This window comes from Acartia tonsa, chromosome 12 (assembly GCF_053477335.1).
Source record: "Acartia tonsa isolate MP-2025a chromosome 12, ASM5347733v1, whole genome shotgun sequence".
In the NCBI taxonomy this organism is placed as follows: Eukaryota; Metazoa; Arthropoda; class Copepoda; order Calanoida; family Acartiidae; genus Acartia; species Acartia tonsa.
The window spans coordinates 31,453,370-31,471,727 of record NC_137271.1 but is presented as its reverse complement, the minus strand read 5'-3'; the positions used below and the strand labels follow the sequence as shown (position 1 = coordinate 31,471,727).

The window sequence follows — 18,358 nt, the reverse complement described above, 5'->3', positions numbered from 1 at the left end:
ATGTTCCTTTTATTAAATCAAGATTGGTTGATACAAACACGCAGTGTCCAAACTTCCTCAATTAGAATTGGACATTTTTGTCATATTCGAGGTTGCACATCAATTTATCGGCTATTGTCTCATACCTCAAAATCGTTTTTTTTGGCGAATAGGCATTGGAATACTATTTTGATATTTGCGGTTGTTATTGCAAACCTTTTTGATGAACCATATATTGTTAGTTATAGCCTCGTATTGTAGAAATGTCCTTGGTAGTAAAAAAAACTTATTCTGAATTGGACTTTTTGATCATGGAAAGAAAACAAAGTAGCGGGTTACGTCGTATTTTAACACTAGCTTTTAATAGGTAATTTTAGGTTAGGTTAGATTAATGCAGGTTAATTCAGGTGCTAGAAATAGGAGAAAACCTACTGTGAAAATTCGACTCCGTTTTCTTTCCATAATCCGGACCTTTAATAAATCTTTTTGTGACATTTTTGGGTACACAAGGCAGTTATTCTTTTCATTTCAGTCATTTCATTAGTCTGCTAGACATAATTAAGGCTCTAAAAAGTTTTAATTTAAGATTAACGTCATTATAGAATAGCCCAATTTTATAATATGATGTCATTCGGGATTTTTCTGAAAAAAGTTTTTGATTTTATCTCCTTTTTTATAGGCACTATAAAAAGCTAATATGCTAGATTTTCCTATTTAGGTTGGTCAAATTATTGTTTCTGATAGACCACATTGGGTAATCCTTATACTAAAGTAACAGGATGTCTGTGTGTTTGGTTGTCTGTCTGTTTGTTTGTTTATCTGTCTGTTTGTTTGTCTGTCTGTTTGGCTGTCTGTCTGTTTGGTTGTCTGTCTGTTTGTTTGTCTGTGTGTTTGGTTGTCTGTGTGTTTGGTTGTCTGTCTGTTTGTTTGTCTGTCTGTCTGTTTGTTTGTCAGCCTGTTTGTTTGTAGCAAAGGATCTCTCTAACCGCTTAACCGATCGGGTTTTCCTTTACAGGGTAGCTTCTCATTGGTCCCGGGAAGGTTTATAACTATTTTCTTGGGGGGTGGGACACCCTTAACATCCCCATAAAATGAAAAATACCCCCCCCCCAAAAAATTTTTTTTTCTTTTTAAAACTAAAATTAAAATAGCCCCCTCCCAAAAAAATTTTCTTTTAAATCTAAAATACAAAAAATTGGTTTGATTAAACCTCTTGGGGCAAAGCACATAGAGGCTAGGGGCTAGTTATACTAATATACTTGTGGTATTCGGCAACCGTGAGCCATGTCTATGGCAACCCTGACCTGGGTTCGGAGAAGGGCCGAGGGCCCTCCCCCGAGTCCTGGGGAAGGGGTCAGCCGACCCCCTCCCTAAGCCTAAAATTAATGATAGATTCTGACAGCCTTATTATGGTTAAGCTGTATTGTTAATTCCCCCCACCCTTTCCAGGGATGGGGGATCATTATTGCCCAAACTGATTATTGTATATGTATTATATTGATTCTGTTTATGATTACTTATTCCAATCTGTGTATTTATTGTTTGTTGTATATAACTTTAGTAAACCTTAGACCCTGAATAAAGGAACAACTGAATAGACTCTGTTTGTTACTTAGTGATTGCTAGAGAAGCATAGCTTCTCTATAATATATGTGTCCACGTCTGTTCGCACTGCCGTAGTCATTTGAACTCGGTGTCTGCCATTTAACCAAGGCGGATACCACAACTTTTGGTGACAGCTGTGTGAGATTACGGCAAACCACAAGTGTAGAGCAGACGCGCAGCTGAGGCTAAGGTACTCCCAGCAGTGAAACTGGCAAAACTGACACAAGCAACCTGAATTACCCACCCTGGATAGCAAGGTCTAACTCTGTATCCGGCAGTTGTGGAAGCGAAACCTAGCGAAAGACCACTAAGTGTGGCAGAACCCGAGCTGCGGAGAGTAGCGAAATCGGACGAGAGACTGCGGAGAGCAGCGAAACTTGACAGAGAACCGCGAGAAGCGCCGACATCTAACGGAGGATTGAGCGCTCAAGGGCTGAAACAGGCCTGCGGACGGGCTGAAACAGGCCAAATAAGTGCAAACGGCTGAAAATAGGCCAACATTTACTGCAAGAGATAGCAGGATCCGAACCAGCGGCGCTGCAGGAAGGGACATTCCCTGCCGCCACCAGCCGGATTCGGATACACGGCGCTGCAGGACGGGACATTCCCTGCCGCCGACAGGCTGAAACAAGCCAAATAGCTGCGAGCTGTGAGCGAAAATACGAGTGTAGTGTACCAAGCAGAAGAAAAACTACGTTAACTCCAAGTATCCTGAGAGGCTACAGTGCAGCCACCCATCTAGAAAAACAGATATTATATCAGATTTTAGGGATTACCACCCTAGTGTGAAAGCTGAACAATAGATTTATGGGCAAGGCTTGGTAAACAAATTTGTTGTGTATTGTGATAAAGCCAAAAATAGAACCTAGATGTAATATAACAATGCATTGATAAACAATCTGACCCCAAGCCTTCAGCACGACAAATACACCCCCTTATCCCAACCGAAGGGGAGGGGCCCACCATAAATTGAAGCAAATACAATTGAGGTGACATAACAATAAGCTCAGGATTAAGGAAAAGGCACAATTACCTCACCACCCAGTTACTTCAAACCTGCAGCACCCCCCTCCCCATAGGGGGGAACGGACGGTTTTACCCCGTCCCCTCACGCGCTCCCCCTTCTACCCACACTTGAATAAGTCCGTCCACGGTGCGGAGATAGCGACCGGGAGAACAGAGCACCATTTACGGGTCGCGCAGCAGAGCTTGGGACGCAACAAAAATTCAACGGACGAATAAGATAAAGCAGACCAATGAGAGAGCAGATTGAGGGATAGGTGCGCGTTTTACCTGTGTGCGCAAATCTGACGGCGCGTAGGCGCGTTGCAAGGAAAGGAGATTTCAAGCACACACACAGGAGCGGAGCTACTCCATAGCATACAACAGAGATATTTTTAGAAAAAAAAGACTTGCAAGCTCCTCCCTCCTATCTATAGTGTGATAAGGAAAACCAAATCAGTTCCTGACAGCAGTTCAGACCCTCAACAACTATCTACACCTACCAGCCTACTTTACAACTTAGAAGCTAGTGACAAGTACTCTAGTGTACACCTATTTTAGATCTTTGTAGTTTAAACTACCAACCTAGTGATAAACAGTGTTGGCTGCTAGGCTAGAAAGCCCTAAGTGTAAACCACCTATAGTATTGACTTAAAACTTAGTGTCCCGCCGCTGAACCTTTGACCCGATGGAGCAGCCACAAGCGCAAGGAGGCGACCAGCTCCAAGGATGGCTCCAGGACGATCCCCAGCCGGCTCCAGCCGAGTACCGCAAGCTGATGCTGAGTAACCTGCCGGAGTACCGAGGACCGCCCAAGCAATCCTGGAATTCCCACATCCGGAGATTAGAAATGTCATGGGCGGCTTACCGTGTGCCCCCCCATGACACACTGAACCGCCCCACGCCCTCTTACTATCCCTGGCGGGGCAAGCGGCGGAGATGGCCTCTCATCTGTTTGGCAAGGCAGGCCAAGCCTTGACATACGAACAAGTCAAGGCTGAGTGTGAAATGTTATTTCGTCCAGCCTATGAGTCTCAGACCCTGAAGCAAGCCTTCAGAGACTACAGGCAGCACTCGTCAGAACCTATACAGGCCTACATATCCACAAAGTGTGCGCTGTATAGGGAGGCCTATAGCCACGAGGACCTTGAGTTATTGATAGACGAATTAAATCGCGGCATTCGTAACGCTAATGTGAAACGTGAAATGATGGGTCATGAGATCGCCTCGGTACCTGAGTACACGAGGCGAGCCATGTTTACCATGACCATGATCACCAAGCAGCTGAAGGAGGGTGTGTGCCTAGTGGACGCCACCGACGGGCTCACAGGATCGGCCAGCGTCCAGTTGCCCCAATATGATGAGTCGGAGCCAATGGAGATTGGCGCCTTGGCTCCGGGTCTCCACCAGATGGGGAAGGTTGCCCCAGATGACAAGATTCCAGGCCGCTGCTATCGCTGCCATGGGAAGGGCCACCGAGTCAGAGATTGTCCTACGCCTATGGAGGTCAGCCTAGAAGAGAGACGCACCCAGCCTCGCCGTGACCGTCCTGCCAAATGTGAACGTTGCCATTACGCAGGCCATACGGCAGCCGAGTGTAAGGCTGACTGGGACCAGGTAGCCGGCCGGAGACGCATTGCTGACAAGGGCGCTCCCTCAGGAAAGCCCAGCAGAGTAGCCAACATGGAAGGGAGCGCGCCCCCAGCAACACTCCAGCAAGCAGCTGCCCCCAGTGCAGCGGGCCGAGCCGAAGGAATGCCGCAGTTTGGAACCGTCCCAGCTAGGATCAACGTGCTGGGAGGAGCGGCTGAACCCAACCGGGTTGGCCTGGGCTTCAGCCTCAACCACTTGGGACCGGAGTTCGTGCAGCCAACCAACATTGCAGAGCCAGAAGTCCTGAGGCCTCAACCCTTCAGCCTCAACATGATGGGGCCTGCCAGACCGAATCTACCCAGCAAGAGTGGAGGGGCACTACCCAGCGCCACCGAGACAGTGTACGGGGAGGCCCTGGCGGCCGCTGAGCGAGAGAGGCAAGAGGCGCTAGCCAGCGCATTGGAGTCGATGTATGGGGCGCCATCCGGCGCCGCCACGTGGGAAGGACGAGAGGTGCGCCCCCGCACCCCCAAGCTGATGTCTAGGGCAGCAACCGCCGCCGCCACCTGCGATGACTTGGGGGTGCTATCCAGCGCCCCCACACTGGTGCCTGGGGCGACAACCGTCGCCGCCACCGAGATACCTGGATCCTGGAACGAGCCAGCAGCCAGGTTAAGTTAAATTTGACAAATGTATTGTATCCAAAGTATTGTAACCCTCCAGCCTGGCCTGTGCCTCCCGCACCAGAGGCTGGGGAGATTGAGATTTGGGGTTATAAGGACTTGCCTGTGCCACATGCACCTGAGTTCCTAGGGCAGGGGAGGGATGTAATACAGGGCGAGCCTGTGCCACACGCACTCCAGCCCCATGCCACTGGGCATGCCATGGACAAGGGAAGGGACCCCTTGGGGCTAGGGGAGCCGACACCCAGGCAGGCGCCAGTCGCCTGTCAGTCTGTCATTGGGGAGGGTATCGGGACGCCCCGGGCGTCCAAAGATAACGCTCAATGGAAATTTATATCTAGCCAGGAGCAGCCCAGCAGTGTCCAGCCCCAAGAAGCAGTTGTGGCCCGATCCGAGGATCCCCAGATACGTGCGCGAGGTCGATGGCTGTCTGGTAGATTCTCACACTGGTGGATGGTCCTGTGGGGCCTACTGCTCGCAGCTGTGTGGCCTACAACTAGCTATGTCTTGGTAGGGTGGGACTGTGCCAACCCCACCCATGTCACCGCCTACAACAAAGAGCAGATGTGTAGCAAGGAGCCGCTACACCAGGAAGTGCCCTTGGGCCATGAGATACATGTCCTGCAACAAGTCAAGATTAGGGAGACCACGGGATATAGCTGTCAACTCGCAGTGTCCCAGTGGACATTTAGGTGTGGAGTCTGGGGCCACCTCAAGGTGACCTCGGTCCCCACCCTCATGCGGCCAACCAAGATTGATCCAGAAACGTGCTGAGACCTGGCCAGGAACCGAGTCTACACCCTGCCAGGCAAGACCCAGCCATTGACGTTTCAGCTGAACCACCCCCTGTTCTTTACCCTCGATATGGTGGGCGCCTTGGTCAACAACCCCGAGGGGGTGGGTTGTGAAGGGGAGGACGTCCATTTCGAAGGCCAGCTGTACCGCAATGAATTAGTGCTCCAGGAGCGACGGCTGCTGGTCAAGGAAGAGGCCTACGTAGTCGAGAATGGACGGGTGGAGTCCCAGTCTGACCACCTGACCCTAGAGTGTCCCCATTCCGAGCTGTCCTGCATCACTGGAGAGGCCACCTACGTGTGGGACCACCTGGGGAGAGATTGTCCCTTGAGGCTGATCCGCAGCCTCCAGCCCAGCCTGGTGATGGATGCGTTCCTGGTTGACCATCAAGCCCAATTCTTCATCAACATGACTACCCCCACCTCAATAGTGAACTGCTACTTTGAGGCCCATGCCACCAACCACCCAGCATTGTTCGTGGCAGCCGACCCGGCCGCGGCAGCGCTGCCCAGAGTATCGGCCAGGGACGTGGATGTCCCCCTGCAGGCCCAGATACATGCAGGTTACATCGGATTTACCCTGGAAACTGAATGAGAAGCGCCGCAGCAGAAGAAGTAGCGGCCAATTGCTGGAAGCTCCAGCAGCTAGACCCGGCCCATCCAGTGCGCGTCCAGGGGAGCACGTTCTCTGTGTTGAGGGGAGATGTATTGCTCCAGCTTACCTGCCAACGTAATAAGTACGTGGTCAGGGAGAGCAATGAATGTTGGGACAAGGTGCTGGTGGAGCCCACAGGATTTGTAGATGCCGTGACAAAGGTGTATAGCGGCCACGCCACCAAAATTCCCTGCTCCTCCACCTACCCCCTAACTGTACACGCTGAGGAAGGATGGATAGAGCTAACCCCCGCACCTAAGAAGAGGCCGCCCCCGCTGGATACACCCAAGCAGCTGCTGACCGAGCCCTTGGATGACTTCAGCTCGGGAGGATTGTATTCGCAGGCCGAGCTGAACGACTGGCAGCAGCTGCTAGCGTTCCCAGCGTATAAGGCCGCCATGCTGACCGGCCTGTCGTATGGCTCATGCGTCCAGCAAGGTAGCTGTTCAGCCACCGGAGACCATGGGATCGTGTCCTACGATATCGACCGACTGGCGGAGGAAATAGAAGCAACCCTGGATGTCTGGGCTGGGTTCAGACAGGCTATTCACGAGTGGGGAGATGGCGCAGCCATACTGTGTCTGCTGTTGTTGATCCTCAAGCTGCTGGGAGACTTAACCATCATTTCCCTGGCAGCCGCACAAGGAGGTGTACGAGCCGCCATGAACGCGATGTCACAAGTATTCCTGTACCACCCAACCTTGTATCGCAAGGCCTTGGCCAGAGCCAGGCTCACCCATGCCAAGTCCCGGGACTTTTCAGTAGACTGGGATGCCATTCCTATCGGCCGGGAAGCAGCCGAGGAAATGGTATCCATGCAATCAGCCGATAGTGGAAATGACCGCCCAGGTAGGCCTGGACCACACTCTGGAAAGCCCCGCGGCCCCTCGGGAGGCCAGGCTGTCGCCCAGACGGTCAACCTGGTAGCCAGTGCCCCAGCCGCTGCCAACAACAACCAGAATGCCCCGTTACTGACCGGTCCCGCAGCGGCTGTGCCCCACGCCAACCTGACACCTGTTGGCGCCGAGCTACGTGTCCAACAAAAGCCAGCCTCTACCTTCTATCCCACGTTGGGGGCCCATCAGCCCTGAAAATCACCACTAGGATTCCATTGAATCATTATCGCTTGTATATATAAATTAGCCCTAAGGAGCGGGTTGAAGGCCTCAACCACTGTCGGAAGTCTGGCAGGGAAACCCCCTCCCAGCCTTCCGAGGGGAGAGTTGTGGTATTCGGCAACCGTGAGCCATGTCTATGGCAACCCTGACCTGGGTTCGGAGAAGGGCCGAGGGCCCTCCCCCGAGTCCTGGGGAAGGGGTCAGCCGACCCCCTCCCTATGCCTAAAATTAATGATAGATTCTGACAGCCTTATTATGGTTAAGCTGTATTGTTAATTCCCCCCACCCTTTCCAGGGATGGGGGATCATTATTGCCCAAACTGATTATTGTATATGTATTATATTGATTCTGTTTATGATTACTTATTCCAATCTGTGTATTTATTGTTTGTTGTATATAACTTTAGTAAACCTTAGACCCTGAATAAAGGAACAACTGAATAGACTCTGTTTGTTACTTAGTGATTGCTAGAGAAGCATAGCTTCTCTATAATATATGTGTCCACGTCTGTTCGCACTGCCGTAGTCATTTGAACTCGGTGTCTGCCATTTAACCAAGGCGGATACCACATACTAACTAATATGTTTAACTCTTAAATGTTAATTAAAATTTATTAATTTTTTGTAAAGTTGATCCATTTATCCCTGAATTTAAATTACAAATCATCTTTAAATTTTATGATAATTTTTCACATTTTTTTGTCAAACGCAAAATAGCCATATTTTAGAGGCCTCTAGGGGCGTAACCGCTAGTTATACTAATATACTAACTGATATGTTTTAACTATTAAATGTTAATTATGATTTATTCATTTTTTGTAAAGTTGATCCCTTTATCCCTGAATTTAAACCACAAATCATCTTGAAATTTTATGATAATTTTTCACATCTTTTTGTTTAAATTTATAAAGCATTCAGAGTTCTTTTCCATTTATGCTTTTGTTTTCATTGTTTTTCAATGTTTTCCAAAGTTTTCCAAAGTTTTCCAAAGTTTTTCTTAACTTTTCCTTATATATTTAAATATCTATTATATAAAGTATAACGATTTCTGGCCCTTCATCCGTCTGTCCGTCTCTGTAACCACTGAATCGATTAGACTCAACTCCTCAACCCCCAAACAAAGAAAAAAATTACGACCCCCAACTTTTTGTTGGAAGAAAAATAATTATGGCATAACATGCAGGTTCTAAAGGGAAAAGACAATGGCCGATAAATTGATGTGGCCCCTAGAGGCTAGGAGCGAAGCCAATTATGCTTTATAAGCCAGTATCTAATTAAGTCAGTTTTACCTGTTACTTCAAAATTTTTGTGCTTTTCCTGTGACTGACCACTAAGCCTCGGGAGGAAATAACCTTGCGGAGCTTATTTCAACGATGCAATAACTATCAGACAAAAGATACCCATCTATGTTATAAAGTATCTTCGCTATAAAAAGAAAGATTTTAGAAAATGTAGCTGAATGGGCAAAAAATCCATGTCTTAATACAATTTAAATTATCTGAATAGTTCTTTCTCGCATCGTATTATAAACAGCTTTCCGCGGATATAGAATGTATAATTATAAGATTAAAATGATAAAATCGGTTTTTTAGTACCATGGTGCCGAAGGCACGGGCTCAAAAACCTGGTTTTAATCTTATGATTGTACATTTTATATTCATAGAAAGCTGGATATAATTCGATGCTAGACATAGTTTTTTCGTATGGATGAGAACCGGTTCCTATCCACTGGATTTGAGAAAGTTTTTTCTAGTCAGGGATAAAAGGAGAGAATAATGGACGATAAATTGATCTTCTCTCAATTTGTATGTGTTACTTTTTCCCTATAGAAGCACATTGCTATTAGAGAGAAGAAATGGTGTGTAGAGAAATTTATGAGCTATTGTTCTCTCCCTCCCTGATAAAATATCTCATGACATAAAAGCTTGCCGCCGTTTTAAAGGAATCTCCTATATTTTATTGTTTTTTTTTTGTAAAGATACCCTTTGCTGCATAAGCATTCAGTATAATTTCATTTTATCTTGGATCTGTGATATAGATTATTAGAATAGTGTTCCTTTTTGACTATAAGATAATTATCTAGATAATAATATTATTAGAATAGTGTCCCTTTATCTTGGCTATGGGATAAGTATCTAGATAATAATATTATTAGAATAGTGTCCCTTTATCTTGGCTATGGGATAAATATCTAGATAATAATATTATTATCTTGACTATGAGATAAATATCTAGATAATAATATTATTAGAATAGTGTCCCTATATCTTGTCTATGAGATAAATGTATAGATAATAATATTATTAGAATAGTGTCCCTTTATCTTGGATATGAGATAAATATCTAGATGAGAATATTATTAGAATAGTGTCCCTTTATCTTGGCTATGGGATAAATATCTAGATAATAATATTATTAGAATAGTGTTCCTTTATCTTGTCTATGAGATAAATATCTTGATAATAATATTATTAGAATAGTGTCCCTTTATCTTGGCTATGGGATAAATCTCTGGACAATCATGCAACTCAAATATTCTAAAAGGCGCTACAAATTATTAAATAAATAAAAGCGCTAAACAAATTTTATTTTTGACTAGTTTTTGAATAGTGGTAGAAAGGGCTTATAACTGTTGATGCTTGCCCCGAATAGGGTGTTAAAAGTGTCAATCTATGTGTGATGGGGTGCACTGTATATCTCTCCCCCCCCCCTTCTTTTGATAATATTAAATATCAATTGATGGCAATAAAAAAGTAAATTTGTAGCACTTTGATTTCTTTCGGAGGTATCCAAGACAATTTGGATAGCCTGATATCTAGTTGCCGAATGTGTACGCAGTTTCCTGAGTGTTTCCTCATCCTAGCTCAATATTTACTACTAGCTAAAAAAGCTTCAAACTTCAAAAAAAAAAATCAAAATTTAAAAAATTCAAATTTATAATGTATATTGTATAAATCGTTTACACATTCAAATTTTGATTTTTTTAAGGGAAGTTTGAAGATTTGTAGCTAGTAGTAAATATTGAGCGAGGATGAGGAAACACCCAGGAAACTGCGTACACATTCGGCAACTAGATATCAGGCTATCACAATTTGGCTACTAGACATTTTAACAAAAAATATGTGAACATTTTTAGCTAAATTTACAAATTTTATTAATTAGCTAATAAAACCCTTCTAAACAAATCAAATAATAATCAAACAATAACATGTAGCTAAGAGTGATTATTGAAGAAACATAGAATTGTTTCCAGTGTGGCTTCGAAACCGATTAATATCCGGTGGATTAAAAGCGGATCTCAGCCATACTGAAAAAATCATGTATATCATCGTTTTACAGACAATTTTATAAGATTATAATTTTTCATTTCAATATCTGCGGAAAGCTGTCTAAAAGCTATAGATTACTATTAAAAGTATAGACATTGATTCATTAATAATCTGTTATAAAATTACGTAGGATTCAGCAATCTTAATGTCGACATGCTTATATTGTAAGACGTAATTAGAGTAATGCCACGCTTACTTATAACATAATTTAGTTGCTATTGCTGCGCTTGATTGATGTTATAGAAAAGTTTTATAAAAAAATTGTTTTATTGAATAAACAACTTGCTATACAGCTCAATTATATCAAATTTAAATTTTAACGCTTTTCAAACAAACAATCAAAATTGTGCCCATAAGAAGCGCAGCTATATCAAGCTTAAAATATTTTAAAACACCATTATTAAAGGATGATTTGTAAAATAATAATTTGGAGACAAAATAACTATTGGTCTGTCCATAGACAACAGAGATGGGTTTTTGAAAGATGAATGCCGCGTTTTTTCAATTCACGAAATTTAAACAGAGTATACAACTATTTATTTAATTATTTCGCTTTTGTTGGTACGGCCTTCATGGTAGAAAAACAAATAATCTTCAATCCATATTTGCTGCATATTTATTAATGTATCTTTTTAGAGCTGTCTTAGACATTATACAAATGGCTAAAATAATAATTTTAAAATTTTGAATTCTTAAGTTGTATACTCTGTTGAAATTCAATCGTCTTCGTTTAATCAATCACGGTCTAAAAAATGTCGAAAAACGCGGCATTCATCTTTCAAAACCCATTTCAGATCCTAATGAAAGTGTATTTTCAAATTAAAACCAGGGAGGGAGAGGACTAGTACCCGAAGTTTTTAACACCTTACTTCATTTATTGGCTTAAACTTTTCGTACTTGTGTTCACTAGTTGGCTCCAAACTAGTAGTGTCCAAACTTTTAAACCAATAATTTTATTTTCCAATCAGGTTAATTTTGTTTTTACTCAAGTTATTGTCCATTGTCTTGTCCTTTAAGATCCCTGACAAAATGCCACCATGTCTGTATTTATCTAATCACATTGTGGCCAATTTTGAAATAGTTTTTGGCAGGTATTAGGTAATGCCTAATTTCTTTGGTCAGGAGATTGTTTGGATCTAGTGCAGTTCTCAGTAAAATGTTCGTAGTAACGATTATCTTAACTTAAAGGCTGCTAACGGCCAAACGGTGGAACGTATTTATTATACTCGAATACAATTTTAATCGCCAAACGAAAGCCTAAAAATGATCTGGAGCATTCATTACTCAATAATGCAGAATTATCTCGCAGTTCACATAAATGAGCGAAAAAATAAATTTTACATGTTTTTCTTCAACTTTCTCTGTGCATTATTGCATCTTTGTTATTCCAGATTATTTATAGGCCTTCTTTATGCCGCTTAATAGAATTTTTTCAACCACTCGTGAATGTGATTATGGAAACTGAAAAATGGAAAAACGTAACTTATTTTTATTTTTTTTTAAACCTTAAAATGTGTTTTTATATTTTTATTACAATATTTAATACTTATATTTTTTTGTAAATCATATATGTTAATTATTTGTTTTTATTTTCAGAAAGCACAAAAATGTAAATTAAAAGCTCAAAAACAGTGATAGTAAAAAACTAATATAATAGTATATTAGGTACTATTAAATTAAAGAATGATATAAAAAATCATCCAAAAAAAGTGAAAAAAATCTACAAGTGAAATATTGAAAAGTAGCGCAGCTACTCTGCAACTAGTAAAAAATGACGGTATCGTATACCGGAGATGTGGCGAACGCCAGCTCGTTTGGTTGCTTCAACAAGATTCTGTTCAAATGGACGGGCTCCGTGTACAAACTTATCTACAAGGTAAATTATATCAAAGAAGCGCAGTTACTCTATAATTAAGTTTTGTTGTATGTTCGTCAGTTGATAAAACTTTGAAGCATCTCGTAACAAATTCTTGCCTAAATTTTGTGCATGATTATATGGACACGTCCTTCAGACAACCAACCATTTGATTGCACTACCTTTGTCTGGGAATCATGTGCATGGTTTAGAAAGCCGTTTATAATACGATGCGAGAAATAATTATTCTAACCCTAACTGTAACACACATCTTTATGTATTAAATAATAGTTATTTCTCGCATCGTATTATAAACGGCTTTCCGCGGATATAGAATGTACAATTTAAAGATTAAAACTAGTTTTTTTAGCCCCGAGGTGCCGGAGGCACCGGCTAAAAAAACTGGTTTTAATCTTTTAATTGTACATTTTTATATTCGTAGAAAGCTGGATATAATACGATGCTAGACATAGTTTTTTCGTATGGATGAGAACCGGTTCCTATCCACCGGATTCGAATGAATACGAGAAAAAGTTTTACGGACATATCAGGGAAGAAGGGGATATTAGACTGTAAATTACACTGGTACCCAAAGTTTTATAACCAGGTTGGCTTAAAAACTGAAGGTAAATAATTTGATTGGTTGATTCAAAACTAGTAGTTCAGTGTCCATATTTTTCAACCAATAATTTTGTTTACAATTGTTGATGCCATTGTCTTATCCCTTAAAATTCCTGGATCATACCGACATTGAGGATTATTTAACTGTTCTTCTTACCAACAAAAACTTATAAAGATTATTATATAGAAGTCAAGGCCGTTTTTGGAGTGTGCAGTTCTAAAAAATTTCCATAAAAAATGATATTAATAATATTATTTACAAATTTTAATTGACTAATTGTTATTATACAGTACAATAGTGGCTACGCCCCTAGAGGCTTCCAGTGGCACTTTAAATGTTTTTTTTTTCATTTCGTGTATATGTTGAGTTCAAGTCTCTTGAATATTAACAAGAATAACAACATCCATAAAAGCGAAGCACTGAAACTGTAGGACAAACGGACATTAACACTTATATAGTGTCAGAACTGAATAACCAGAATATAAATGTATAAGAGCTGAAGCAAAATTGTAGTGTAAATTTGTTGAAAAACTGCTTGATACAGGATAATGTTTATGGACATTTTTAGGACTTGATTATAGAGTTGCTTTGCTTGAAACATTATACTTCGTTGTCCCAGGAATAAACATACCAAAAATCAGATCAATCGGATGATTAGATCACCATTTGTTGTTAAAAAAAGTAAAAAAAACAACATGTTTAAAATGGACTTACGGACATTCTTGTAATGATTATAGAGTTGCTACGCTTTCTAAATCGTACCTAACTACTAAAGGAATCACCATGCAAAGTTTGACAATTCTAACATGCCTAAATTAACTAAAAAAGCTATCCGTTTGTGACGGACGTACGGACGGACCGACCCTAATTATAGAAAAGCTTCGCTTTTAATAATTATAGAAAAGCTTCGCTTTTAAAAATAGTTATAAACTTTCCCGGTTCCTATGAAAAGCTATCCTGTAAAGGAGAACCCGATCGGTTCAGTGGTTAGCGAGATCCTTCAGTATTCCTGTTACTTTATTATAAGAATTAATTTATTATATATTCGAGCTTTTTTTCGCTCGCCTTATTCGCAGATTTTACAATGAAAACCTAAACTTTGATCTTACAGAAGTTTTACAATTATAAATAAAATATTTAATTTTAAAGCTGAAAAGGACAATTATGTATATGAGAAAGTGCAATAACAACAAAATTATATCAAATCAAAAGTACAATGAAACATTTAATATTAAACTTTCGTTGGTAACCATTTTGTTATATTTTAAATTTTTAAAAGCAGAAAATATCAAATAAGAATGGAATATCAACCTCGGCTTGTAGACTTTAGACATGCATTAGTTATGAAATAGGTTTGCAACTAAAAGATGCAAGAAATAAAAATTTAATAATTTGGGTTTTAAGGGTGCAACTGCCTTCTCCGTGGCTGATGGTGTAGATTGTTGATTATAAAAACATTTGTTCTTCCCGCGGGTTACCAGTTCTTTGCACATATACTCATTATCAGGAAGGAAGGGGACAATGGTCTTTTTATTACATAGTCCACAGAGTTTTATAATAACCTTTATTTATTTGTTAGATTTACATCTTTGGGGACTTTTAGTGAGTTTTGATTGTTTGGTTTATTAATTTAAGTGCTCAAACGTTTCAATCACTTAATTTAATTTACAGAATAGGTAATTTTGTTTGTGATCATTGGGGATGTACGTCAATTTATAGGCCATAGTCATAGTCCGTTTAGATCCCTGAGTAAGAATAATCTTGATAACATCTTTATAATAAAGTAACAGGATGTCTGTGTGTCTGTGTGTTTGTGTGTTTGTTTGTACCGAAGGATCTTGCTAACCGCTAAACCGATCGGGTTTTCCTTTACAGTGTAGCTTCTCATAGGTCCCGGGAAGGTTTATAACTATTTTCTTTGGGGGTGGGACACCCCCAACCCCCCCCAAAAATGAAAATACCCCCCCTCCAAAAAAAACTAAAATTAAAATAGTGGGGTCGACTACCCCTAATATTTTCTTCCCCCCAAAATTTTTTTTATGTTTCTTTTAAATCTAAAATACGAAAAATTGGTTTGATCAAACCTCTTGGGGCAAAGCCCCTAGAGGCTAGGGGCGAAGCCGCTAGTTTAGAATAAAGTAAAAGGATGCTTGTCTGTATGTGTAGCAAAGGATCTTTCCTAGGTCGGAAGGTTTATAAAGGATACATGGCAGATTTACCACTAGCAAAAATACAGTGATATTACTGTCATAAACACAGTGATTTGCTGTCATAAACACAGTTTTACTGTCAAATTCACACCTGCGTTTTTAGGGGGTATGACAAAAATACAGTTATTGCACTGGCATATTCACAGTTTTGCTGTCAATTATACACCTACATACTGACAAAAATACATCTATTAAATTTATAATTTGTCAATTATACACCTACATATTGACAAATATACATCTATTAAATTTACACCTAAATATTTATCCATAATATTTAATACATCTATTACATATAGAAAAATGGTGACATTAACATGACCGTCAAGTAAGGTGAAAAACCTGTGTGGTTAACTTATTATTCTAAAAGTGAAAATTCGTTTACTTACACCATAAGTAAACGAATAACTAAACATGTTGGTGTTAAATCTGATACAAAGCCAAAATATGTGAAAAAGAATTAAATAGAATCTAAATTTTTTGATCATTCTCTGATATCAAATCTAATATATGTTTAAACTAACGTCATCACTCTAAACTTTATCTCTATTGTATGTCAATAATCTTTTACTAGATGCTAAACAAGTTTACTATTTTGGGGTTAATTAGTATAACTTATAAAATTAATTTTCCAGATTGGCACTTTTTAACAGTAAAATTTAAACTTATCTGTTATTATAGGGCTTTGATGATAATATTGAATTAATTTCAAGTAATCCGTTTGAAAACTTTTCTAATGTAATCAATGAAAACATTGAAAAATTTTCCCTTTAAAAACTTTAAAACCCAACAAAAGAGTTATCCCCAAAAAAACCTGGATGTCACCAGCTTTATTAAACCTAAGAAAGAAAAAAGGAATATTATTAAAACAAAAATTTAAGGATAAAACCGTTGATAGCAATAGAAAATTCAATGAATTTTCGTCTAACATGAAAAAAACTTGGTCTACAATTAATCAACTTATTAACAAGAATAAAAAAAATGCATTCTATCCCAAACCTTTTTACTGATGATAACAGATCTTATGAAAACTTTCAAGATATTTGTGAAGGTTTTAACAATTTTTTTTATTAATGTTGGTCCCAGTCTAGCAGATGAAATTCCATTGTGTGAAAACGATTTTAATGACTACCTTGGGGTTCTAGTCAATGAAAATTTTGTCTTTAAAAAAATCACCCCTCAAATAATTTTTTCTACTCTCAATAAACTAAAACCTAAACTAAGTTGTGGACCTGAAAATATTTCTACTAAACTTTTAAAAGAAATTATGCCAAGTATTATAGATCCTGTTGTTCACCTATTTAATCTTTCATTTAAGCATGGCTTTGTTCTAAACAATTAGTAGATTGATTTAACTATTATTAATAGTTATAAGTTTTAACAACTTGGTCAAAATATTTATAATTAATATTAATTTAAAAGTAGGTGTATTTTTGTCATAAAAACTGTGAATTTGACAGCATACTTGAATTTCATGGGTGTGAACTTGACAGTAAAACTGTGTTTATGACAGCAGAAAGGTGTAATTTTGACAGTGGATACAAAAATATTGCCAAAAATACAGCTAAAAACGAAATTGACAAAAACACACCCAATATTTGTCAAAAACACAGTGTCTGTACTTTTGCTAGTGGTAAAAATGGCAGCACCCCTTTATAAGTAGAGACATCTAGGGATTAGCCGCGTGCATTTAGAATATTTAGAGCTGGATCTTTAAATCATTTTAGTGGTGAGCCAGATCGGGTTGAGCCGAACTTCAGTCAATCACAGCGCGGCATTTCATAAAATGATGTGCTCTCATTGGTGGAAAGTTGGCCCACCCCGATCTGGCTCACCACTAAAATGATTTAAAGATCCAGCTCTGGACAATTTTTTTCTGTCCTTCTGTCTGTAATGCTAAGGTGGCTAGATTTTTATTAGAACTGTTACTGTAGACAATTCCCTTTTTCTTCTTTTCCCCACCACTGCACTCTTTCCTTCTTCTCCCCCTCCAATTACCCCGTCCTTCTATTATCCATTCCCTTCCTTCGGCTTACCTACACTAACTTTTTTAACATATAAATATTTTTTTTTAAAAGCTTAATTTTGCTCAGGCCCACCTATAAGAGTCAGTGAGCTAAAAACGTTTGTGTGTGCTTAACTAGGTCCTAGGACAAACGCAAGAGTCCCAAACGTTGGAGTGGACAAACGCAGGAGTGGAAACTTAGCCTAACCTAACCTATTTTAAACCATATTTTAGGTTTTTTCAATGCCTAACCTCTGCGGGGGGCTTATTTGTATATTCATATCTTAACCTAACCTAACCTGTATATAAATACTTACTTAAATTAATATTTTAACACTTCTGCGTTTGTCCACTCCGACGTTTGGGACTTCTGGAACCCTTAACTAAAAAGCAAAATAGCTAAGAATTTAAATTTAAATTTAGGAAGGTTTCAAAGGTTTGTCAGTTAGTTATTGCTGCACTACTTATGGTCATAATTATTCTTGTAAAACGAAGCTTTTCTATAAATAGGGTCGGTCCGTCCGCAGGTCTCATTAGCTCATTTCATTATTAAGACATGTTGGAATTGTCCTATGGATTTAAAACTTTATATGATGAGATCTACAACAATAGAAAGCAAAGCAACTCTATAATCGTTAAGCAACTCTATAATCGTTACCAGAAAGTCCATGCGTCCATTTATATCATATTGATGTTTTACTTATTTGACAACAAATTTTTGTACAATTTGGTTTAGACTTTCAAATTAATGTTTTTTTTTTTAATTATAACACTCTTATGTTTGTACTTCTTTCTTATTTTATTTTTAAAGCTTCGTTTTTATAGATGTTGTGATCCTTGTTTATTTTCAAAATACTGGGTGAGAGCGATTAATTTGTAAACAATGGTGCCTATTCTTCTTTAGATTT

At 39.8% G+C, this 18,358-nt stretch overlaps 1 protein-coding gene across 1 annotated transcript in view; it reads left to right on the top strand.

The window, feature by feature from the left end:
- Nucleotides 1-12,358: 12,358 nt before the first annotated feature.
- Nucleotides 12,359-18,358, top strand: part of LOC145333996 (uncharacterized) — a 60,714-nt gene continuing 54,714 nt past the window's right edge. The window contains exon 1 of the mRNA XM_080179269.1: nucleotides 12,359-12,634. Within this exon, the coding sequence (XP_080035395.1) occupies nucleotides 12,530-12,634 (105 nt within the window). The 5' untranslated portion in view covers nucleotides 12,359-12,529. The remainder of the gene's footprint in view (nucleotides 12,635-18,358) is intronic.